This window comes from Cotesia glomerata, linkage group LG7, assembly GCF_020080835.1.
Source record: "Cotesia glomerata isolate CgM1 linkage group LG7, MPM_Cglom_v2.3, whole genome shotgun sequence".
NCBI lineage: Eukaryota > Metazoa > Arthropoda > Insecta > Hymenoptera > Braconidae > Cotesia > Cotesia glomerata.
The window spans coordinates 3465892-3493040 of record NC_058164.1 but is presented as its reverse complement, the minus strand read 5'-3'; the positions used below and the strand labels follow the sequence as shown (position 1 = coordinate 3493040).

The window sequence follows — 27149 nt, the reverse complement described above, 5'->3', positions numbered from 1 at the left end:
CAGGGTCTGTAGCAATGATCTCATTGTGAAAAACAAGATTTGGGAATTTGTGGCTGAAGTGAATGTTAAGTTGATTGTTGTCTACTGGCACTTTAAGAGTGTTGATGTTTATATCTTTACGTGGTCGGGGCATCCTGTTTATTTTTGGAAAGAATTCGTGAGAATTCTTGTAATTGATATTTTTTACTTGAGCTTCCCAGTACGCTGAAACAGATCTTTTAAACTCTTTGTGTAATAGTTTGTTTATTCGTTTGATGGTTGACTTTATCCTGATGTTCTCTTGGCGGCTGATGACTAGACCTTTGAACTTCCTGCTGATGAGGTAAGATTTGTAGGCGTGAAGTCTTTTGATATTTTTATTGTTGTATTTAATAAAATAATCTTTATTTCTCTTTATCCTAGGGTCTGTTTTATCAATTGCCGTATTTAATTTAACTTCCAAGAGTGTGATGAAGCTATCAATTTCCTGGATTGAGAGATTTCGGTCGCTGGGTATGATGACATCTTCGTTGTAGTTCTCAAGCAGAGATTTATTGAATCTACGCCAGTTTGTCTTCTTGTAATTGTAAGTCACCTGATCATTTAAATTATTACTTAGGAAGCCAGGGTGAATGTCGTCGAGGCATAATGATAGTGTGAATGCCCAGTGATCACTGTCATACGGTAAGGTTTGAAGCTTGCCGTTGATGAGATTATCTACCTCCAGTCTCATATCTATAATACAATGATCAAGATAAGAGTTAGCGTTGGGATAAGTCGGTGTATTTGGTGACAGTAGAGCAGCTTTAAACTCAATATGATTGTTGTCCAGCCAATCAATGAGTTTTTCACCTCTATCGTTAGACGAAGTGTCTCCCTAAGTAACATTTTTAGCATTCAGGTCGCCTCCAATCACATAGTAATTATCACAATCATCAAGCCGAAAATTGTTCATCATTTTGTGGAACTCCACTATGAAGGTGTTCCTGGTGCATTATGTGGCATATATGCTTATGATGATGAGGTTAGCTTTTGAATTTAATCTAATTTTAATTGCCGTGAATTCGACTACTTTATTTGTTGTTGAGTTAGGATGATGGACGGTTGTAAATTTGAATTTCCGGTTGATGGCTATTGCAGTACCTCCTCCTTTTTTGGAGTGCGGCCTGTCTGATCTGATGAGTTGATGTTGTGAAAGTTGGACTTTATGATTTGAATTTAATTTTATTTCTGAAATTAGGCAAATATCTATTTTGTGATAATCAATAAAAGTTTGTATGTCATACCTGCGTTTCAAGGTGACTATGGAATTGGCGTTAATAGCCGCTATTTTTATTGGTGGGCGCAACACGCGCCATTATTCGTCCAAACCAAGATAAGACATTATTATGTCTATTCTTCTGGCGTTTAAGTTAATTTTATAATTTATCTGCTTGATTTCTTTGACGATGTCGTTTTTGAAGGAGTTGAGGAGTGATTCCAGATTGTCTGTGATGTTGCTATGGTAGTTCATGTCCGTAGGTGTTATAGGATTGATGTGACTTGTTGTTTGTACGCTAGAGAGCGGTACTTTCGGTTTAGGAAGTGGGGGAAAGCTGTTATTTTTGTTTGTGTTAAACATATTGGCGTATGATATGTCAGGTTTGGTGTAGCTATTAATTGTATTAGCTAGGTTCCGCTTTTTGGCTTCGTTTTGTTGTCTATTTTGGATTTTGATTTTAGTGATCAGTTTGAGTGCCGGACAGCCCTGTAACTGGCTGGGTTGCCAATTTCATCACAGTTGGTACATCTGAGAAATTTTTTATCTGTACCTGCCTGGAAAGTACAATCTTTGGCGTCGTGTTCGCCGGCACATTTGACACAGACCGGGGCCATATGACAGTTGAAGCTAGAGTGTCCCGTTTGTTGACATTTTTTACACATAAAAATTGTGGGCCTTCTCAGCCTTTCCCATCTGATAGGTTGTGACCGTAAAGATTTTAGGCGAGTTAGTGTGGCGGTTTTGCTGTCATGAGACACTGAAACCAGAAAATGAAAAAGCTATGGTTTGCTTCTGTCAAAAATTAGTTTACTGACCTTGGTTATATTGACTTTTTGTAGGTTAAGTTCAGCTAGGGCCGCCTTGACATCATTTTCGTCATAGCCACCCCGTACACCTTTGAGGACAATAGTTTTTATCTTCAGGTGTCTGGGGGTATAGGTGAAAAATTCGGTTTTTTTTTCTTTCAATATATTTATACATAAATCATACGTTGTGATGTCGTTAGGGTAGATTCTTATATATATTTCGTCGAATTCACGAACTATAAAGCTTGTTTTGGAGACCTTGTTTGTAGTTAGTAGTGTAGTTGTTTCTTTAATGCCTTTGACTTTTGCGAAAATGGGGGGCGGTTTGCCTTTAATTTTTATATTTTGCTCCGTTTGAGCACTTGTATCCATTTGACTACGAGCTTGTTGACTGCTGCTGTTATTTAAATTTTGAGTTGGTTTTCTCTTACCATTGTAGTTTCTTTTATTAGTTAGACGTTCTTCAGTATCTGTACACTCTGAGTCCGAGAGTAGGTCAAATTTATTGCTGACACTTGTTCGAGCTGTTTGTATAGTTCGTCTCACTTTCGCGGGCTTGCGTGGTCTTAAAAATTCATCGCCGTCGTGATTCATGGCGCCATCTGTCGATTCGCTGTCGGACATCGAAGATGTTCTGCTGCGGGGTTGCTTGAGGTTGGGTACCTTTACCGCTTGTTTATTAACTTTTAGGATATTTTTGGCTATCATACCTGTATCGATATATTATTTAAATATTTGGTTATCTAGTAATTTAGAATTATATTTGATAGTCTGATTTTTAGCCGGTGTTCGAGTTGTTCCGGGAGCATTAGCTGGGGCCTGGGAAGCTTCGCCAGTACCGTCCATTTTGAGGCTAAGTTTGCGTTCGGGCGCGTTTATCAGTGTTTATTTATAAATAAATAACTGGACGCTAACAAATCACACTATATTAGCAATATTTATTTGTTATAAGCAACTTCACAATTTTATATACTGCTTGCGCATTAATAATATAAAGAAAATGTATGAAATAGAGACACGCTCTCAACACACGATCTATCTCGTACCGTTGCCGGCTTGAGACTGTTGGCTCAATGGTCTAGGGGTATGATTCTCGCTTTGGGTGCGAGAGGTCCCGGGTTCAAATCCCGGTTGAGCCCACTTTTTGGAAATTTTTGCCGTAGTTTAATTGGAAAACGAAAAAAAAAAAAAAAACCATTTGCTAAAGTTATAAATTTTTCTTCATGAATATGCAAGAACCTTTATTGAATGAGCTAATTTCGTTAAACAATATAATTTTTCTGCGCACAATATACAGAATTATTGTAATTATTACACGAGTACATGTCATAAATCCTATTGCGGGTTAATAATAACAATAAAGTTTAATTAAGAACAAATCACTGTCAACTCTGTCGCGTACGCTAAACCGACAAACCAACTAAATTTATATTTAAATTTATGCAAGCTAACTAAACCATCGCTGGTATATTGGTCTTGTGAAAGTATAAACACCTATATATATTGGTGTATATATGTATAAGGACCAAGAATTTCACGGTTACGATTCGCTGACCCGATTAATACGTGTACACTAGAATGAATCACGGGAATCACTTATAGAGAGACTGAGAAACACTTTCCCGGCGTGCAAGTGATAGCGTGATGTGTACAATCGATATTGTCATAGGTCAAACGAATTTTAATCCAATAGAGATCTAAATTTCAATTCAGACACTTTAAATTAACAACACTCTGAATTTGTTCTTTTTCGAATGTTAAACAAAGTATATTTTCTTTCAATTTAATGGATACATTGATAACGTGATTTCTAATCTACGGGGTTATTTCCTCAACAACCAAATATCAATCATCATATGTGTAAGATATGTCAGAGAAGTATCGTACTACGATAGATGCATATCAATTAGTTGTGATGAGTACTCATGAAAATTCTAGTCTGATATTGACGCATCAAACCATCTACCTAGTAGTACTAGCCGGTCAAAACTCTGCTGTATTGGCCCGATACTGCCGAGAGGCCAATTGAATTGTTCCATTTATCCATGTAAGTTTATTAACTGTCTACCAAATAGTAGCTTTAATAAATTCATAATGTAAATATGGTTGTTGAATTCTCCGTACAAAAATGAATCTTGGTTTGTAAATTCTTTGTTTTATTATTTTAGCTTTACGCTTAGATTTCAAGCTTAAAAACTCAACATTAAGTTAAAGTATTCTCAGAAAGGGAAAATAAGTCCTACACGGAGAGAAATTTATAGGAACCTTTCCAAAAATTGTGGGAATGGCTCCTATAATAAAGTGATCATTATAGGTATCAATCCTATGCTCATTATGGAAACCATATACCCATAATTTATTGGAAACGTTCCTATACAATAATGGAATAACTTCAATATATTATGGGAATGATTCCTATAAAATTATAGGAATGACGCACATAATAATAGAAAAATGTTTATGTTCATAATAATGAAGCAATCACTTCAAAAATATAAAGTAATTATTATATATTTTTTTGCTTATAAATTTTTTTTGTTAATAAAAATTGATCTTTCACTAGAGTGAAAAAATTTCTTTTTCATAACTTTTTATTCACGTGTGTTTATTTTTACAATTTCATTTTATTTTTAAAACAAATAATTTATTTACAATACATACGTTAAATATTTATTAAATCTACCTTTTGGGTATGTAACTTTTATTATTTATATGAACAATAAAATCTTTTATTAATACAATTAGGATTTTTACATGAAAATCGTAAAATTACAATACATCCTACTAAGTTTTCTGACATCTTTTGAAAAATTACCAAAATTGTTTCATAACTTCGCAGTAGTAAACATCGATTTGTAATTTTACCCATCCTTTGTTTTGTAAAATGATTGTAATTTTACAAATATTTTTAACAGTGTACTTTTTCTTTATAGAGTTGTACGTATATTTGGGTGAAAACACATGTAATTTTTGTGATATTTAAGAGGTTTAGATCTAATTATTGTAGAGTATTTTTATTAGTTTTTAGTTCGTATAAACCGACTCTCTCAAGCGTGAGAACGCTTCTTAAAATTTGAATCATTCAAGTCTTTTGAATAAAAACCAAATATTTAATATAAAAACTTAAATCACTGCGTTCTTGTTAGAATTAATATTTAGATTTATTTTAGAGAAAAGTTGTACAAGAAAACGTTACTGTATTTAATATACCTGCACATCTATACATATTTGTATAGTATACAGTTCACTGTAAAGTCCTATATTCAGTATACCTGGTAATGTTTCCACTACCCCTTGACCCTTAATGAAGTAGTGGGAGTATATTGAGTACTGAGAGTACTATAGATGTAACATAATTTTTCTGTTATAGTAAGAGCTTAACTCATCGCCATCAAGTGTCGATTGTCCAGATTTAGAGTCATTTTATTGCAAATAATTTAACATTACATTTTTGTCAATTTAACCTCGTTTAATATTGTTTGTTTAATTAAATTCAGTGTGTAGCTAATTTGATATTAATTGATATACTTATTTTTCTTTTGTATCAATAAACAATAATTAAACAATACCTGAGTAGTTATTTCTAATAGTTCTATTTAATTAAATCACGATTACCTATCCATAATTTCCTACAGAAATAATTGTTATTGTGCAAAATAAAAATAATTTTCATTGTTTCTTAACTAAGTTTCACATTCGCAATTGAACAATATACTATTTTTATACCTAAAAATTTATTTTCAAGATTGCAAAGATCAAATACTCTCTTATTTGTCCGTGAACTTTAATTTATTGACAGATTCCTCACGTATATCCTCAAGCTCTAGGTCTACCAATAAACTTTGACGTTGATACACCCTTTGCTGACCTAAAGCCCAACGGAGGCATAAAATTTTAATACCCCGTTCTTTTTCATCAGCCCCAAACCCTTAAACATGAAAAATCAACGTTGATCGTAAAAAAAAGTTATTAAAAGTAACTGAGCAGAAAAAGGAGTTCCGGCTTCTGAACGAAGTACCTGATAAAACTATTATAATAATTAAAATTAATCCATCTCAAAGCTTATTAGGATTAGCAAGTAATTAATCCGCAAATGAGTATTTTAAATAATCCAATATAATAATAATAACGGTAATTAAAAGAGATGAATATTAAATAAAGTCACGTTAACTTGAGCTGGAGTTTTCCGCCCGGACAAACAGCTCATATAATATAACAGGATGATGAGGATACAGAGTCTTTCCAAGTTGTATACAGCTTCATTAAGATTTACGGGGAATTTTGAACAATAATATACAATCCGAAGGGAAATCACAAAACTACCCTCAAACTTTGATTTAAGATAGCACAACCTCATTAATGCAAATAATATCCCGCTGATTATGCAAATATACATTATTTTAATATAAATTTTCTTTCTTTATATATACATTATACAAATATAATAAATTGCTATTTTAAGATTAAAAACAAACATTTTATATTATTATATTTCATATGTATATTTGATAAGCTTGCACGTTATAAATCGATGAAAATTACAATTATTAAGGTTCGTTGACGTTTTCGCGTGCATAATTACTCTCTGTACTCTCAATCGCACGCGAAAGGCTAAAGTTGCGCATTGCTAATTCTTTTAATATTTTTTTTAATCTAGCGTGCGAGTTTAAATTTATCTGATAAGAGAATACTACCCGAGAAAGTATAACTTTAATAGCTTCTTCTATTATTCGTTTAAACGTAACCCCGTTTTCCGAATTAACCTACTCCACAAGAGTATACCCTTGGACTGTTAAAAATTTACAGAGTGAATAGAGATATCATTTTTTAATTATTTAATCTTGATATTTATTTATACTTCTTTACTGCAAAAGTTTAAATTATTTTTTATGATTATGTAAAATTTCATTGCTAAAATATACAGAGAATTTTTATCAATTTTTGATAATCATATCCTTTAATTGTTTATATCAACAAATAGAAAAATATTCTTTTTAAATTTCTAACTGAAATAATATTAATTCAATAAACAAAACTGAAAATAATTTTTATTTTTAAAAATCAACTCATATCAGAGAAAAAAAGAAATATTTGATCGAAATAAGATTTATTTCTGCCAAAGATATAAGATGTTTAGATATGGTAAAATAAATATTTATTTCTGGTAAACATATAATATATTTGCGCGATTTAATTTCGTAAAATAAATAGTTTATTCATAGTAAAGATATGGTTTATTTGTGGTAAATAAATCATAGTTAACGAAAATAATGAACTTTTAAAATTTACTTTATCAATTTTCAGAAATTATAATAGCTTTAAAATGAAAAAAAAAAATTATTTTTTTTGCTCGACGGGCAGAAAGCGTCAACTTTCAGCCTGCTGCGCTAAACGAAAGTGCCGCTTTCTGCCTTCGTCGAGCAAAAAAATAGTATACACTCCACGGGAAGTAAATAAGAAAGCCTCAGATCACATGTTTGTCAACCTCGGCTTCGCCTCGGCCGACAATTACATGTGATCTGAGACATTTCTTACTTTACTTCCCTAGGTGTGTAATATACTATTTATTCTTTTAGTGGAATAATAGTATATTACATACCTAGGCCAGTAAAATAAGAAAAGTCTCAGATCACATGTAATTGTTGGCCGAGGCGAAGCCGAGGTTGACAAACATGTGATCTGAGGCTTTCTTATTTACTGGCCAAGGTGTGTATACTATTTTTCTGCTCGACGTAGCCGGAATGTGGCAACTTTGTTTAGCGCAGCGGCCAGAAAGTTGCCACTTTCCGGCCGGAGAGCAGAAATGAAATATTTTCCGTGTCTTCTATTGAATGAAAGTGTTAGTTATAGGTTAAGAATAATTTAGATTTGTTTTCGTAAAATATAATATTTTAAACAACTTACCATATAAGTTAGGTATGACTTTTTCTAATCCCCAATTAATTAATAGTTCATCCATCGATGAATAGAATTAGTGATCACTATTATGTACGCAAATAAACTACTTTTGAAACGTCGCTGTAGCTTTTGCACATTTTACAAATATAAATAATGCTGTGAAGCGGGAAAGAATAGGAGTTACGGTAATTATTACAGAAGCCTGGTTAGCTCATCGATGACTTATAAGAAAGTGGCGCTACACTCGCTTATTGTTTACATGTATACTACCCATAAGTATAAAAGTAAATAGTAAAAAAGTCACTATTGCACTTCCAACTTGTGCACTTGTTACTTGTGGATCCAAAATAGGGATAAAATGGCGTCATTTCTCAGTCATTACGTACATGTGTGCAGATGCAAAAGAAAAACATCAACAATTAAAGTATAATAAATAAATTGGCACCTAATTAATAAATAAAAAAAACTAAATAAATAATATTTTTTTAATTATGGTAAAGGAAAATTATCAACTAATTACATACACTGGCCACTTATACCAGGAAAATAAGCTTTAATAGTTTGTACAGATATTTTATTATCTTTTACAGATAATCTAACTGTAGCCTTTCCATCAGAAACTCTAAAATACTTCATTTTAAAGTTTTTTTTCATTTATTAATTACCCAGGTGGAAAAATATTATAATGTCATTATAATGATTTGCCCATTATAATGTCATTATAATGTATTATAATGTCATTATAATGTATTATAATGTCATTATAATCCGTGTAAAAAATATTTATTTTTCCAAAATTTCTCAAAAAAAATCTAAAAAATACCAAAAACTCTGCTTTAAGATAATTAGGTTTGAGCTGGAAACAGTCATAGCGAGAGAGGTCAATTGATAACTTTAAAATAAAATTTTCTGAAGGATCAGGAACTCAGCACTAAAACGTTTTTTCCATAAGCTTTACTTAAACGATTAAATCAAAAGAGGTTTACACAAATTTCACAAAAAAATTAGGAAAACGGTTGACCTTAAAGGCCATCTCTACAACTTCCCGCTAATTCCGATAATACATGGCCTTTTTTTTGAGCTCTTCGAGCTCAAAAATACAATCTGGGTGTTATTTTGAGCTCTCCAAGCTTAAAAAGATACCTTTTCTGTGCTTTTGCGCTCTTTTAGCTCAAAAGTCTGATAGAAGTTTCATAGAACACTATTTTTTGAATTTTCAAACCGCAATATCTTTTGAATGAATGAACCGATTTTTACGCGGTTGGCGGCATTCTACGCAGTTTTTTAAGCCTCATAAAGAATTTCTAAATTTTAATTGGCCAAACTAGAAATTTCAGAGTAACTCCGAAAAAACACTTTTCGGTTTTCTTTCATTCACGATATCTCTCGAACGAATCAACCGATTTTGACTGGATTGGTGGCGATCGACGTGGTTTTTCAAAGTTGAGAGCTGATAAGTTTTTGGAATCGATCGGTAGCGCCGTTTAAAAGTTACATACATACACACATACAGACATAGTGACACCCTCACGGGAATAGTCAGGGAGCTTCCTAGGACCTTTTTACTAGGATATTTTAACAGATATCATGGATGGAGAGCAATTAAAAAAAATTTGTCATTCTGCAAATTTGAAAAAATATGATCTTTTATTAATATGTAACTTTGATGGTGCTCCAGTTTCCAAAAGCTCGAATGGTCAATTGTGGCCCATTCAACTACAAATATTAAATATTAATTCAAAACATCGTCGATCGTTCCAAATAACAGCTGGTTTATTTTACAGTAATCACCAAAAACCAAAAACAACTTCGTTTTTGAAACCGTTTGTAACAACTCTACAAAAGCTAATTACAGAGGGGTTTTCGTGGGTCCACCCGGATCAAGGAAATCAACACAATATTGCTATCGCTCCAATAGCATCTTTAGATGCTCCTGCTCGTGCTGCTGCTTTAGACATTATGTTATTTAACGGTACTTACAGTTGTCCCTACTGTACGCATCCAGGAGAAACGTGTGCTATTGGGTCAGGACATAATCATTCATTTACATTTTCAAAAGAATATCCTATCCGTACAGACGCAAGTATCCTTAGATGTGGTGAAATTGCTATCAAAGAAGGCCGTGAACATGTAAAAGGTATTAAAGGAGTTTCTATTGCTGCACTGATACCATATTTTGATCTTTCCATCGGTTTTGTCCCTGAATACATGCATGGTCTTATCGGCGTATTTAAATCTATGATAGGAATGTGGTCAAAAGAAACAAAAAGTATCTCGAAAAGGTTCGATAAAAAAATTAAATCAAGAAATATCTGACATAAGAGTTCCAGACATTATTCATAGAGTACCAAGAAATTTAAAGTATGCATCGTTCTATAAGAGCTCAGAAATTTTAAATCTTAGCCTTTTTCATTTTCCAATTTTATTGCGAGAAAAATTGAAAGATAAATACTATCAGAACTATATACTTCTAGCAAAAGCTACGTCGATTTTATTACAAAAAATGATAAAAGTAGAAGAAGTTGATTTTGCAGAAGAATTAATTCGCAAATTTTGTATTGAATTTGAACAACTATATGGACTCAACAAATGTACCTTCATTACCCATCAACTGATTCATTTACCACGATTTGTAAAATTATGGGGACCAATGTCAAATTGGTCAACCTATCCGTTTGAAGATGGTAACAGAGAATTATTGAAATGCGGCCATGGTCCAAACAAAATTAATGTTGAAATTGCTAATACTTTAGAATTTTCTAATGCTATGAATATTATGGAATCTAAATTTACTGAAAATAATAATGTAAAAGAAGAAACAATTACGTTGCTGAACGTTTTAAAAACAATTTAATTACAAGACAAGTAATATCAGCTTTACATAATGAAACATTGATTGACGTTGATGTATTAGAGCGAGAACCTTATGCTATTTATGCAAAAGCAAAAATTAATGGTATTATTTATAATTCGGAAAAATATTTAAGAGAAAAAAAAAGGTGCAATTCTTGTATAGTATGGAATAACAATCAGTCGTTTGGTACTATTGAATTTTTTGTCAAGTTTAGGAATTTATCATTTGCAATCATTAGACAGTTCATTTCGCGCTCTGTTAATAATATTGAAGTTACTTTATCAAACAACAGAAGAACTCAATTGGATTATATAATTGCAGTACAAGATTCATTTCAAATTCAAGCTGTTCAAGTACATGATATTGAAGGGAAAGTTTTAAAAATTCAAGATTTTGTTTGCTTGCTTCTACCACTAACTTTACAAAGTTAACTTTAATATGTTAGGTTATCATTTCATCTTATACAAATATTGGTTAATTTATGACTAATAAATATTATATTTTAAAAAAAAAATTTTGGTGTTGAGGTCCCAATCTTTCCTAAAATTTTATTATGAAGTTATCATAATATATCTTTCTGGTTTTGACTGTTTCCAGCTCAAACCTAATTATCTTAAAGCAGAGTTTTTGGTATTTTTTAGATTTTTTTGAGAAATTTTGGAAAAATAAATATTTTTTACATGCATTATAATGACATTATAATACATTATAATGACATTATAATGGGCAAATCATTATAATGACATTATAATATTTTTCCACCTGGGTATATATAGGTGCCAATTCATTTATTATACTTTAATTGTTGATGTTTTTGTTTTGCATCTGCACACATGTACGTAATGACTGAGAAATGACGCCATTTTGTCCCTATTTTGAATCCACAAGTAACAAGTGCACAAGTTGGAAGTGCACTAGTGACTTTTTTACTAGTTACTTTTATACTTATGGGTAGTATACATGTAAACAATAAGCGAGTGTAACGCCACTTTCTTATAAGTCATCGATGAGCCAACCAGGCTTCCGTAAATTATAACTTGTAATAAAAACAATCAACACTTGGTAATAATGGCGGTCACTTTTGGCGCGGCTCAAGTGACGTCATGAGAGCAGTAGTTGAGAGTTTTAATATCAAAGATGTCATTGTTTTCGGCAAATTTTGCATCTTTACCACAAATAAATGATATACTTCTAACGAATAATAAAATAATTCGAGTCAACTCTTATATTTACTTGTACCAAATCTATATAGTTGTCATAAGGAAATATTTAAAAAAACGACTCAAATAAATTGATTTATTTGTGACAAATATTTCTTTTTTTCTTTTGTGTAAGGCATTCCGATAGTATTGAGTAAGCTGATACAAACTACAGAAATTTTTTTATTAAAAACAAAAAAATTTAGTATAATTATAATTGAAATTACATTTTGTTCCTGAAAACAGCCGAAAATTTCAAAGAAAAAAATAACAAAAATATTGTAAAATTGTAAGTAGCGCTCTTACAATCAAAATATATATACTGCGGACACATTGACGTATTGTATAGAAGTGATTCGTCATCGAAAGCATCATCACATCAGTAGAGCGCAAAATACCCGTCCAACCGCCGACGAATTGTTAGAAAATATTCCGTGGCAATATAACAAATATATTATAATAATACCGAGGCACAACAACAGCCCCTGTTGTTAATCCATGGGTGAGAATGAGTACCGAAAAAGGAAAAAAAATAATAAAAAAAACTACACATAATATGTACCATAGTATAGAGTACATAATAATGAAATAAAAAGGAGAACAGCAAACCGGCCGGTGCTAATTCATTTGATCTTATGCACTTTGAAGAGGCGCTCGATCAAATTTTAAAAAAGCTAAATGACAGCCAGGAGTGAAAGAGTGCTAAAGAATGTTAAATAAGAGAGCAAATGACGTCGAGTGTAACGACAAAATTGTACAATCTAGAGCTAAACATTTACAAGCTAGACCGGAGCCGGAGAGGCGGATACTCTTGTATATACATTATTCTCTTTAACATGTTACCAGCTAGCTTTTTCTTCATTTTATTTTTATTTTTAAGGTACGTGCGGGAACTTTAAGTCTTGAAAAACCGTTTTATTTTCTTCCCCGGTTGACACGACGAATGACAATAGTGTGCCTCGATATACATCCGCCATATTATAGATCGTTTCACGACTCTCCGGGGTTGCTTTTACAAAATGCTCGTAAAACTTGTATCGCGTACAGTAGTTATATGCAAACTCTTCATCCTCATCCTGAATGTACAACATTCTGCAGAATATTGTGCTGGTGATGTACTCAAACGAGACTGGAGACTGGAGACTGAAGACTCCCAGCGAACGCCTACTGAATATTGGATACAATGCTGCTCTTCTGAAAGAAAATGCCACGGGTGATATGTTTTATACATCTATCTCTTGCTAGTCTATTACACTTCAGTCTTCTTATTTTCTCGGCTGTGTTTTCTTCCAACTTCCAACAGTCAGGATTTGTATAAATGGGCAACGTGTATACACAAATATAGTCCAGCTAGCCTTTACTCCTTGGAACTTTGGGCACGATTCATATTATATATAGAGCAGAAATACTTACTTTTGTGTCCATAATGCACACTTAGATATTTTAGCTTTTGTTAATAGGCTCGACATTGTCAAGGTTCAGCTCCGTCTCCATAAAACTTAAATTGACAATTCACAAGGAAAGCAAAAAAGCTACAGTTCATTTTATTTAAAGTCCTTTCAGTGCAATTTTTCGAGCAATATGTCCTCTATTTTATTTTATTATATTAGTTTGATATATTTATTCAATTGTCGTGCTTCAAATACAATAACCTTTTATTCATTTCGACGGACATATATTTTATGGAGCTGAGTGCTTGGTCAAGATCATTCAGTAGCTCCAAACTGGACAAAAATATTTTTTAGAATTCGATGTTATAAAAAGCATTTACATCTAGAAGTATGTAAGTATTTGAATTTTTTTTTATTTTTTTTAAAAGTCAAGAGTTGATTTTTCAACAAAATTTGAATCTATGAATTATGACTTTAAATTACAAACTTTAATGACTACAACTACACTGAGAGACAGTATCATTTAATAGTAATGAAATTTGATTACTATTTAAGTAAACGTTTTATTAATACGTTCTATTAATAAACACGCGGAAATGTGAAATATGAAAATTCGAAAAAATTAATAAACTAATCAACTGTTTGGCCTAGAATCCTTGTAAAAGATGCAAAAATGATTCGATTGGTATATGATGATCATCAGAAATAAATTTATCGAAACTTTTAAACCCTAAACTTATTTACCCTTACTTACCCTTAATAAAACTAGGCACGCGGGCATGTGAAATCGAAAATTCTGAATTTCTCAAAAAATAATAGACTAATCAACTTTTGAGTCTCAATACCTTGTAGAGGATGCAAAAACGATTCGATTGGTAAATAATGATGATTGAAAAAAAATTTATCGAAACTTTTAAACCCTAAACTAGTTTACCCTTACTTACCCTTAATAAAACTAGGCACGCGGGCATGTAAAATCGAAAATCCTGAATAATTAATTATTCGACGATCATAAACGGTTTTATATTATATATTAATTTTTATTATTCATTTTGTTAATTTATTTTTAATTGACTTTTTGCTGCAATCTAGTTTTTTAAGGTCATATTATTCATACTTTAAAAGATTTCAAGACCGAAATTAGAATATTATCAAAAAAAAAAAAAAAAAATAAAATTCGTGTATTAATTAATCAATGTTGAAAACTGTTAAAATTAAAAAATTTGAAAAAATCACCAAGCCAAAAATCGAACCTAGATCTTTCTGATTACATGCCAGATGCTCTATTAGCTCTTTACTAGTTTTGAGAACAAAATATCTGAACAAAAACAGTTTCATTAAATAGTTCATAAGAAATTTTTTTTTTTACAAAGATAGTGTGTCGATATGAATTTTTGTTGTAATTTAAAAATTAAAAGTTTTAGAACGTATTTAGTGTGCGTGGTTGCAAAATATTTTACTTTTAATGAAATTCGTAAAATCTATTTACTAGGATTTTAATAAAATTGAAATACACAATGACGCACACCAAGTACTTTCCAAAATTTTTTATTTTTTAAAATTTACAACAAAATTTTTTTTAATTTCCGAAAATCTTATACAATCATATCGGTTACTTGGATTTTTTAATTTTTTTATTTTATATCTTTTTGTAAAGAAAAAAAAAATTTCTTTTTTCTTAATAGTCTTATGAACGTGGACTTGGCACGATTTTTTTACAGTGAAACTATTTTTGTTCAGATTTTAGTATTTTTTGTAATTATAATAAAAATTTACAATTGGTACCAACTTAAATCTCGCGTTGGCTGCATTTTTTATAGCAAACTATCCCCTTGAAGCTACAGTTTATGTAAAAACAATTCCAGCGCACCCTGGCGGGTATAGATGCAAGCTGTGAAATGTATTTTTTTAACTGTAGTTTCCCATCTATTGGAGGATTACCATGCATTCTCAAATTATTTAGTCTGTGGCATGTCACTTTTTACATCGAAAAATAGTCAGGATCGAAATTTTTAAGCTTGCTTTAGTTTACGTTGATAAAATTTAATAATTTCAAGTAGATTAATTGTTATAATTGAATATAATGAACTAATATCAGTAAAATAAAGTATGAATTACTGTTATAATATAAAATTTAGGAACAAAAAGTACCGTAGAATTAAATAAAATTTTGCAACCTCGAAATACCGTTCTGCTTACAGTAAACACACTCGGTAGTCTGGCGCTCCGTTTACAACGGATTTGAACGGAACTTGGCGCCAGATTCTACCGAATCTGTGGATAAAATTGCATTTAATTATTTTACAAATACTCGCAATAAAATTTTAAATAAATTCAAATTTGAATTAACCGCCTATTTTGTCAGACTTCCAATGGAAATGGAATAACTCTGATACTATACAGTAGTTACTATTCTCAAAAAATTGAATTGTACCAACTTAAAAATCTGGAGCAAAGTAACTATCCGGAGAAGATCTCAGACGCCAAACGGAAACGGACTAACTGTGATACTACACAGTAGTATACTATCCGTAGAAAATTAAACTGTACCAACTTCGAAATAAAAAAATTCGACCGAAATCAGTAAAATCTCTCGTAGAATCGAAAAACGGGGGAGCGAAAATTTTATAAATTAGGATAACGCTAAATAATGAAAAAAACAATATAGTTTTTGGTGTTTTATAGAAAGAACTAACAATTAAACTATTTAAAGCGAGTGTAAAGTGTTGATACAAACGTAGTAATAAAATAAATCGAGTTAAAAATATGGTGAGGTTATGTTGACATCTGACTCGAGAATAGAGGCACTGTAGCCTCACGCCTACACGTTCACACATTTATTACATATGTTGTTGAACGTGTACTTGGCTTGAGGCACTACAGTGCCTCCGGATATAGCCTCACGCCTACACGTTCACACATATTATTACATATGTTGTTGAACGTGTACTTGGCTTGAGGCACTACAGTGCCTCCGGATAATATATTTAAATTTAAGCGATGAGTTTTCAAAAATGTATTAAAATTCTCTGCATATTTTAGCAGCAAAAGTTTATAAAATTATTAGAAAAAAAAAAAATGATAAAATAAAAGCAAAAATATTAGTTTGGTAAAACTGAAGTTTAAACATTCAGTGGATTCAATATCATCAGAAAAAGTGTGTAGTCATCGAAACCCCAGAATCGGCAAAACTAAAAGACTCTTTCTTAGAAAAATTTTTTTCACCACTTTCGAAGTAAAGCTTGTGAAGGATTTCTCATAAAAACTTTTTATCCCTTAACCACAACCGAATTAATCAAATATATCTCTTGTAATTTAATTTCCAGGATTTATTCGTGTAACCGAATTTAAAATCTAATCAAGGATTATAATCCGGGCATGAACTTTCCGATAGACAATAATCTATAGAGAGGATTATAAGTGTAATGAAGGATTAGGACAATAATTAGTCAGATATCCGATTCAGGAAAACGCGAAACTTAAATCTCTCAAGGAATACATCAAGCTGGTGGAATAGAGCTGTCTAATTGGCAGACAGATGTATACCTATATTACATTCGCGGATAACAGTAGTAAGTGCAGCACAAACTGTCTCAAGTCCCAAGTATCCGTGTACCACAGTGATGCAGCATATATACCTTGAGTACACAATACACAGATACTCAAACTTGATAAAGCCTGAAGGATAAGAGAAGTTTGTGGAGATGTTTCGAGGATATTATGTATACCAGGAGCGGCATCAGAAGAGAGTGCCTGGATACTGATAACAATACCGTTTAATCCCTCTTTAATCATAAACAAAATCCGGCATTCAAAATATTTTAATTAAAATCATCACTTTAAAGTCCGTCACTGCAGCTGACATTTAAAACTCACACCAACCAACTCGTTCTAAATTATAAACTTTGTAATTTATACACTGATAGAAGGATATGTTTATATTTAATAAGCTTTATTAACTGAATAAATGATTTTTTAACATCAAAGGATTTAATAAATATTTATTAACTGTTCATAAATTATTTATTAAATAAAATTTATTAAATGTTAAGAAATATTTGTTAACAGTTAACAAATATTTATTAACAGTTAATAAGTGATTTATTAAGTACAATTTATTAACTGTTAATAAATATTTATTAATGGTTAAAGAATATTTGTTAACTGTTAACAAATATTTATTTAAAATAAAAAGGAAAAATAGCAATTTTCTTTTGAGAATTTTTACAACCCGATAGTTGGAACACATGATAATAATTCAATTTATTAAATAAATTAACGTTTTTAATATTTAAAAATATAAAAAGATAATTATGAGCTATGATAGAATTTGGTATTTTACAATAAACGTTATTATAATGTAATATAATTAATGCAAATAATTTATAAAGATGATTTTTGTTTAAAAGCAATCTTCATATTATATGACATTGCAAGCCAAACAAATTCACTCAACAAAATATTTATTAACTGTTGATAAGTATTTGTTAACTATTAATAAATATTTATTCACTATTAATAAATGTACTTCCCTCCCAAATAAATATTCATTGAATGTTAAAAAATATTTATTAAAATTTAATAAATTAAATAATTGTCAAATAAGTTGGCAATAGCCTAATCGGCTCGGTACCTGCATTTCGAAAGAGTGGGACCAGGGTTCGATTCCGGCGCGCACCAATATTTTTCAATGATTATAAACTAAGAATATGTGCGTTTCATTGCCAGCCTCTGTACCGGTCGGGTTTTTTGTGGTTTTCCCATATAGTTATGGAGGTAAAATGTCATTATAGAAGTACCTCCATACTATTTAAGACCGTAATGCAAATGCAGGTACTGATTATAACGCGTAAGTCGGCCACAGTCGCAGCACATGTGTGTCGGGCATGAAAGAAAAAATCCCGACATGCAGGGGGTCGGGGACGAAAAAGTGGTTGAGAGTTATAATGACGGGGCTGAGAGATTATATTGCGGAGAAAAAAGTGGAGAGACAATAATTCCCCACCCTCCCTTGTAAAACACTCTACAGTGATACAAGTAAAACCATCCTCCTCATAATTGTCAAATAAATTAAATTATTAATAGTTAATAAATCCTTCTATCAGTGTTCTCGTACTGGAGTACTTCAGGTTATGAGCCAGAGCCAGTCAGTTTATAGTCAGTTATATGTGACTTTCGGTCTCTCAGGATCTTTTATTCTTCTTTCGCTGGTTTTTCATGGCCATTCATACTGATCTATGTATACATATATACATGAGGGAATAGGAAAGATCACATAGACATAATATAACAGAGTAACTGTTGCTTCTGATGGTGGTAGGTCACTCGTTTTGGTCTTGGATGGCGACCATCATCGTATTCCATTCCATTCATAAAATAAAATTATACCGTGAATGGGATGTGGCTTATTCGTAGAATCACAATATAACACAAGTGGAAACTCGACAAACGATGTTTTGTATGAAGCGCTAAATATATTTTCACCTTTTCAATCCCTGTAACTGAGGACTGAGAGGATAATGCACAAAAAAGGAGAGGAATGAACTAAGTATGTGCGTGAATTATACTTTTAAAAAGATATTCTTGGATATGCGGCAGGTATTCTATAATAATATGTATTAAGAAAATTCTTGGATTACTGTTGTTGCGGTCGGTTTCTGTTTGATTCGTCTCGTCTTTTCAATCATTCGGTATCGATGTTTAAATGACATTTAGTTTCAAGTAGCTGACGATCAGCCAAATACACTCGGGAATTCTTTTCAGGATTACAAGATCAGGTGGAGTCTTTAACAAAACCTTTCAGTATAAATACCCGGGTATTTACTTTTTATTACTCTCACTCATAGATTTATGCAATGTATATTATAATGAACATTATTAAAAGTACACACTGATAGAAGGATTTATTTGTATTAAAAAAATATTTGTTAATAGTTAACAAATCATTTATTAGAGACCATTTTTTAGTATCAAACAAATATTTCTTAGTATTTAAAATGATTTGTTTGTATTTAATAAATCAGATATTCATTTATTAAATATTAATAAATCTTTTTAAATACTAAGAAATATTTGTTAAGGACTAAAAAGTGGTCTCTAATAAATGATTTGTTAAATATTAACAAATATTTTTAACTATAAACAAATCCTTCTATCAGTGCACTGATAGAAGGATTTATTAACTATTAATAATTTAATTTATTTGAAGACAATTATTTAATTTATTAAATATTTTTTAACATTCAATAAATATTTATTTGGGAGGAAAGTACATTTATTAATAGTCAACAAATATTTATTAACATTTAATAAATATTTTGTTGAGTAAATTTTTTTCGCTTGCAATGTCATATGATATAAAGATTGTTTATAAACAAAAATCATCTTTATAAATTATTTGCATTAATTATATTACATTATAATAACGTTTATTGTAAAATATCAAATTCTATTACAGCTCATAATTATTTTTTATATTTTTAAATATTAAAAACGTTAATTTATTTAATAAATTGAATTATTATCATGTATTCCAACTATCGGGTTATAAAAAGTGTCAAAAGAAAATTGCTATTTTTCCTTTTTATTTTAAATAAATATTTGTTAACAGTTAACAAATATTCTTTACCCATTAATAAATATTTATTAACAGTTAATAAATTGTACTTAATAAATCACTTATTAACTGTTAATAAATATTTGTTAATTGTTAACAAATATTTCTTAACATTTAATAAATCGTATTTAATAAATAATTTATGAACAGTTAATAAATATTTATTAAATCCTTTGATGTTAAAAAATCATTTATCAACAGTTAATAAAGCTTATTAAATATAAACATATCCTCCTATCAGTGTAGTTACACACTAATAGAAGGATTTATTATTTGTTAATAATTTAATTTATTTGAAGACAATTATTTAATTTATTAAATCTTGATAAATATTCTTCAATATTCAATAAATATTTTATTGGGAGGAAAGTACATTCATTAACAGTTAATAAATATTTTGTTGAGTGAATTTGTTTCACTTGCAATGTCATATGATATAAAGATTGTTTATAAACAAAAATCATCTTTATAAATTATTTGCATTAATTATATTACATTATAATAACGTTTATTGTAAAATATCAAATTCTATTACAGCTCATAATTATTTTTTATATTTTTAAATATTAAAACCGTTAATTTATTTAATAAATTGAATTATTATCATGTATTCCAACTATCGGGTTATAAAAAGTGTCAAAAGAAAATTGCTATTTTTGCTTTTTATTTTAAATAAATATTTGTTAACAGTTAACAAATATTCATTAAGCATTAATAAATATTTATTAATAATTAATAAATTGTACTTAATAAATTACTTATTAACTGTTAATAAATATTTGTTAACTGTTAACAAATATTCATTAACATTTAATAAATAATTTATTAACTGTTAACAAATATTTATTAAATCCTATGATGTTAAAAAATCATTTATTAACAATTAAGAAAGCTTATTAAATATAAACAAATCCTTCTGTCAGTGTAGTTATAGTTAGAAATAAATAACAGAAGAAAGAAAAGGAGCAAAAGTGGGAAGTGGTGCCTTCAAGTCTGGCCAGAAAATCTTATAGTAAAAGACGCTGTAGTATATATAGTATAGAGTAGGTACTATATCCTATAAAGAATGAAAGAAGTTAAAATACCGCCTGCTAGGTATTTTGCGACACAATGGCACACTTGTGTCCCATCGAAGTGTCGAGAGTCTCTTCGGCATTGTCGGTCGCTCTTCTTTAACGCCATTAACAACGTTTTACCTTAAATTTGACCGACGTGAGGGGCCCTCTTGACAAATTTAGGGAATCTAAACGCTGCTTTTCCAATCGCTTGACAAACATAATACACAAATTTAAAAATTTAAAAACCGTGAGAGAAAACCCGTACTACAATATAATAAAATATATATAATATACAATATAATACAATTCCGGTGACTTGTTCAGCAGCTTCTTGGCTTGAGGACAAACCCAAACTCAATGGAATCGTGTTATGTTGGATGTGACACCAACTTTTTAAATCTTTTTTTATATATACTTATTTGTCAAGTTCTTGGAAAAGAAAAATCTTTTGCAAAGACCTAGACTATGTGTGTTTATAATACAGAAGCCAGTTTTCTACCGTGAACGTGTGAATAGAAAACAATTGCTTTTTATTTTCTGCTTTCTGCTGGAATATAAACTCGAGAACTATAATATAGACGGCGTTTTACACTCAGAATGTTATCAAAAACTTCCGACGGAATGGTTTTGATATCACATTTATATGCGCGAATAAATATATTTATTTTTAATAAAAGTATTTTGTGAAAGAAAATGGTCAATTAAAACTTGATAAATATTTAATGCAGCCGTTTGTATTCTAAAGATCTGTTAATATGGGTAATGTTATATTTTGCATGCTACCTTTTGTAATATACACGGAATAAAGTAAACTGTAATATTCACTCGGATTTCGGTTAATTTTTATAGTTTCAAACAGTAAAGCGGACATCGGGGTGGCAATAATATAAATATTACACAACTTAATGTAGAAAATATAAAAGCCACAATTTATAATTTAATGTCCAAAATAAGTGATTAGTAGCTGTCACTATAGTAAATAACGACTCTTTTATCTTAAAAAATTACAGTTTCAAACAGTAAAAATTGCCATTTTAATATATAGTCCATATCATGAGGAGAAGGGGAACTCAGATGAACGAGGAGGGGGTCTCACTCTGGGAGAATTTAACATTTGAAACAGTAAAAATTATACTTTTAAAATATACATTTTACCGGTCCAAGCAAGTCAATAATTACAGTTTAATTTTTAGCGTTGCGTTTAAAATTTACCATTTTACTTTGTAAATATTGACATTGCTTGTATTAGAAATTTACTAACTTTATTTTATAAATTTTACATATCATAAGACCATTTTTTAGGTACGAAATGATAAATATCAAAGTTTGAATTCTTAATTATTATACTTTAACATTTTAGACATTTACATTGCGAATATTACTGTTTGATATAGTATTTTCTTCCATTTAAAGAGTAAATTGTAACGTTTAAATGGTAAATATTATAAAGTGAATGGTAAAATCACGATTTTACTGTTTTAAATGGTAATTTTTAGCAGTTGATCATTACTTATTATATATCGACTGTTATTTATTACAGTTAACTTTTTTCCGTGTAAGATATTTAAGGAGGTTCGAGCGAATCTAATGTAAAAAATAATTTCCAACTTTGAGCTTTGGAATTAAGTATACGTATAAATAAATACGTTATTTATCTAATCCCAAAATTTTAAAAAGATTTAACGGTTAGTTACTTATATATTAAATTTTAAAAATCACATATTTTATCTCCTTATACACGGGCTCTTATGGCGGACAAACTTTTGTCGAGACTTTAATTATTTTTTTCAATATTAACCTCCCAACTTTAACGGATAAAAAACTATACACAAGAAACTTGGATTATTGCAAAATATAAAAACAATTTAATAATAATACATTACCGATATAATTTTTGAAATATTTAAAGTCAAATTTTATGTTTGTAACTCGTTTATCGTCAGCCATTTATTCGAATAAAGATTTGACAACATCGCGTTAACAGCTGAGAAAAAAGAAAAGGATAGAAATATAGTTACAAAGAGAGAAATGTTTAACTCACACACTCATCCACGTCTCTGTTATGGGTATAATCAAGCGCGCTATTGCCAAATCTGTTTATTTATTCCGGCAAGTAATAAATACCAAAGTCATTTTATTGCTTTACTTTATTAAATAAGTAAAAATCATCAATTATTAAATTGTTTAATAGTATATTGTGTGACTAGGGATGAAACAAAACGATTTCAGACCAGAGTGAAGTTGCCTGCCCGAGCGAAGCGAGGGCTGGCATCACTCGGTCTGAAATCGTGTTTCATCCCGCGTCACACATTATATTTTTCTCACCTCCGGGCGGAAAGCGTCAATTTTCCTCCCGCTGCGCTAAATGAAAATGCCGCTTTCCGCCTCCGTCGAGGAGAAAAATAGTATACACACCACGGGCAGTAAATAAGAAAGCCTCAGATCACATGTTTATTGACCTCGGCTTCGCCTCGGACAACAATTACATATGATCTGAGACATTTCTTATTTTACTGCCCTAGATGTGTAATATACTATTTCATATAAGTTGCATTAAAAATGCTAGTTTCAATGTCTGGAGCCAACCAGAACTAGATAGTTTCATACGAACAGCGAAAATACCATTTTATTATGAAACTTATAATAAAATAGAAAGTAATAGTTTATTTTTTACCAAACATTATTCGTAAATTGACAAGTTTTCTTTTATCATTCTTATTTATGCTTAATAACAGAATTATAATATGTCAGTACAGTTAACGGTTAGAATGACAATTATAAAGGTATATAATAAACAAACAATTGATAGGATTGAAAATAAAGCTGCAACTTCACCTCGCGGACAGAAAATCGTCATTTTCTGTCCGTCGGGAAGAAATAATTGATACCTGCCCGGCACAGTCGCATTGGTCTGAAATTGTCTAGTTTCGGTTGGCTCAACAGGCATTGAAACTCAAATTTTCAATGCAGGTTATATGAAAATTATTTTAAATTAAAATAAAGATTTTTGACGAATATTAAGAAAACTAAAATTTAAAAAAAATTTTAACACTATTTTGACTCATTAGTTACGTTCGAACTTCCTTAACATTCTGCTGTTGAGGTACTTTAAAAAATAATATCCTCAAATATACATACGAAAAACTATTTCTGAAATTGAATATTTAATATAATAAAACAAAGTTTATTAATTCAAAAATTTTTTCATAAGCTACAAATTCTTGGCAAAGTAAAGAACGAGTGATATGATTTCAAGCCATGCAAACTTTAAAAATTTTCATGCACCTCTCGTTTAAGTATGTAAGATATTTATTCATTAGATTTATATACTACAAGATAGAGTGAGTAGAATATTAAAAAATAACAAGCACAAGTTATTTCTTGATTCGTTTTAAAATAATATTTATTTTTTATGAACATTAATTTCATTATTATATAAATGTATAAACGTTATTTAATTAAAAAATTGCAAATGTACAATGTTATAAAAAATATTTACAATATTTACATAAATTTATCCAAAATCTTTACAAAATTCAATTAATCAATAATTTCTAGTCTTTCAAAGTACTAAAAAATTTTTCCAAAAATTCTACGAATTCACAATACTCTCAACGGTGTATTTAGTGTGAGTATTAGTTCTCACAATAATCGGACCCTCTTTAAGAGAAGTCATATACGGATCAACAGACATCATTCTCTTTTTCACTATTTCCGAATTTTGAAAAGCGTCATAACTACGTTTTCGACTTTCAGAACCAATCACATCACAAACGTTAATATTTTCTCGTCGATCCCGATCCTGGTAATCAAAGAACCCAGGAAACCTCGAGTAGTCATTAGAAGTTCTAAGATCTTGAACAAAGTCAGATGAGTCTTTGCATTCCTCTTTAATACCTTGTTTGTCATTCTCGGGCGTTGAAGCTCGTATCTTGTCCTCACAGCCTTTATCTTTGTCCTCTTCAGAAAGTTCCTCTTCAACAGAAGCAGATGTGTTGCACTTTTTGTCATCGCAGTCCTCTTTTTTCTTTCCACAGGTCCTCAGGCAGCAGCACTTGGCACTTTGACCTGCAGGGAGATCTTCTTTCTTGTACTTGACCCGACGGTTCTGAAACCAGATTTTCACTTGCTTTTCAGATAAGCGCAAGTTTTTCGCGATTTCTATCCTGCGAAGACGAGATAAGTACATATTGGCTGCGAATTCGCGCTCCAGTTCTAGAAGCTGGGTGCTGGTGAATGCAGTGCGAATCCTTTTTGAACTGCTGCTCAATGAATTTGGTGATTTTGGCGGTGGGGTTGGAGTAGTGCTACGTGTTGGTGATTCGTTAGCTCCTGAAAAGTCTATAAGTCAAAAAAACAAGGCAATTAGTATCAAAGATCAAATTTTAATGTTATAATTAATAAATGTTCAAAATTTGAACCAAATCTCCATGAAAAAAGAATATAAAAAAAATATATGTCGAAAAATATAAAAAATATGTTTTAAATATATTAAAAATCTATAAAAAATATGTATATAGTATAGTAAATATATTTTTTATAATTAACTTTTGGCCGATTTTCATATATATTTTAGATATATTCTATATATTAAAATACATAGCTAAAAGTATAAAAAAATATATATTAAAAAATAAAATATTAAAAATATATTTACTATTTAGACAGTAAAAAATTTTGCGTCATTGCGTCAAAAATCTTAGTGTTAAAAATTTTTGTGTTAAATATTTAACACTTTTATGTGTAAATTTAACATTTATTCTGTTAAATCAACAAAAAAAAGTGTTAAATATTTAACATAAAAATTTTTAACACAAAATTTTTTGACGCAATGATGCAAAATTTTTTACTGTGTATAATTTGTATATTTTTTATAGATTTTTAACATATTAAAAATATATTTTTTATGTACTTCGACATATATTTTTTTCATAAGGGAAAGTTGAAATAAAAACAGTTGTTTTTAAAAATAAGTTAATAATTACCTGATAAGCGACTTGCTGAAGAATTGAGAGGCGATGGAGGGCTCTGCCTACTAAGAGGCATTCCCATTATTGCAGGAGGGCTCAGTGGAACAGGGCCAGGCAAAGTCGGGGGTCTTGGAACCGGCCTAACTGGCTGATATCCCAGTCCAAAATTGAAGAAATTGAACATGTAGTTCGGCAACTGACTTCCGTAGTACGGAAGTGGGTAACTTGGCGGCGAATTGTCGCCAATAAGCGAATCCACCAAAAAACTTCGCGACATTTTTGGTTTAAGTACAAAAACACAGAATCACTGAAGCACAAACACTTAATCCAATTAGTGAGTGACGAAAAATACGAAAACTGATTTTTTAAAAGGACGTTCACTACTCAGAGTTTGAGCGTGTTGTGAGATGGTCAGGTTTGGTGGTTCTATTTAAAAGCTAGTGACTCCACCCAGGGGTTGGTTTTAATTTGGGGGTCCTTTGTCCCCCGTGCTCCGCCCTTCGTTCAGATTTTTTCGACAGGGCACACAAGTAGTTTCTCTTCATCTATTCCCTATTCTACTACGTCCCTTCCCCTAGCAGAGGGCTCGTCTCTCAAGGGACGGCTGGCAATGATCTGTAGCATTTCCCAGCGTGCTAATTCCAACCAATCTTGTTCTCTGCTCGTGCCTTCTAAGGCATCATGACCTATCGGGTTTTTGGAGTGGGGTTACCAGCTATACACTGAATAGATCGATTGATCTCGGCGCACGCTTTTAAGGTTTTTCTCATTAAGTGATGCCTAATGCTTTAACCTGACTATGTTATCTGCCTAATGCACATCTGATCTATAAATAACAATTTGTGGTGAGTTTTTGGGTCTATATTTATTTATTTATTTATTTAAATAGTTTTTGGGATGATGCATTATTTATTTTTCATTTAGGAGAACGTGTCTTAAGTGCCTACGTGATGGAAGCTTGACGTAAATTATCAAGGATAAACGGATTTAACAAGACCTAGAAATCTGATGCTCCTTACTAAAGAGTTTATGCAATATTCAAGAGCTTACTGAAGTTATCAAGCAAAAAGCAAGGGATAAAAGAGATGTCTGCTTTTATTACTGGACATTTTTTATT

The 27149-nt window shown here is 30.7% G+C and overlaps 1 protein-coding gene, 2 long non-coding RNA genes and 1 other non-coding gene across 4 annotated transcripts in view; 1 reads left to right on the top strand and 3 right to left on the bottom strand.

Moving 5' to 3' along the window:
• Positions 1 to 27149, bottom strand: part of LOC123269409 — a 174485-nt gene that overhangs the window by 117174 nt on the left and 30162 nt on the right. The window lies entirely within an intron of this gene.
• Positions 3114 to 3185, top strand: Trnap-ugg. Its single transcript has one exon. It is a non-coding gene; the product is annotated as a tRNA-Pro (tRNA).
• On the bottom strand, positions 14007 to 14322 carry LOC123269411. Its single transcript, XR_006510404.1, has 2 exons — positions 14234 to 14322; positions 14007 to 14043 (listed from the first exon to the last, which is right to left on the bottom strand). It is a non-coding gene; the product is annotated as an uncharacterized LOC123269411 (long non-coding RNA).
• LOC123269400 (GS homeobox 1-like) lies at positions 24595 to 26740 on the bottom strand. The gene is made up of 2 exons (XM_044735092.1): positions 26048 to 26740; positions 24595 to 25403 (listed from the first exon to the last, which is right to left on the bottom strand). Exons 1-2 carry the CDS (start codon positions 26307 to 26309, stop codon positions 24655 to 24657), a joined length of 1011 nt encoding a protein of 336 aa, XP_044591027.1. The 5' UTR covers positions 26310 to 26740; the 3' UTR covers positions 24595 to 24654.

What these genes read in the sequence shown, in the direction of transcription:
- LOC123269400 (XM_044735092.1), bottom strand. Translation starts at nt 26,309, where the DNA reads ATGTCGCGAAGTTTTTTGGTGGATTCGCTTATTGGCGACAATTCGCCG. An exon ending in TTCAGCAAGTCGCTTATCAG is followed by an intron (nt 25,404 to 26,047) that starts GTAATTATTAAC and finishes TTTGACTTATAG; the next exon opens with ACTTTTCAGGAGCTAACGAA.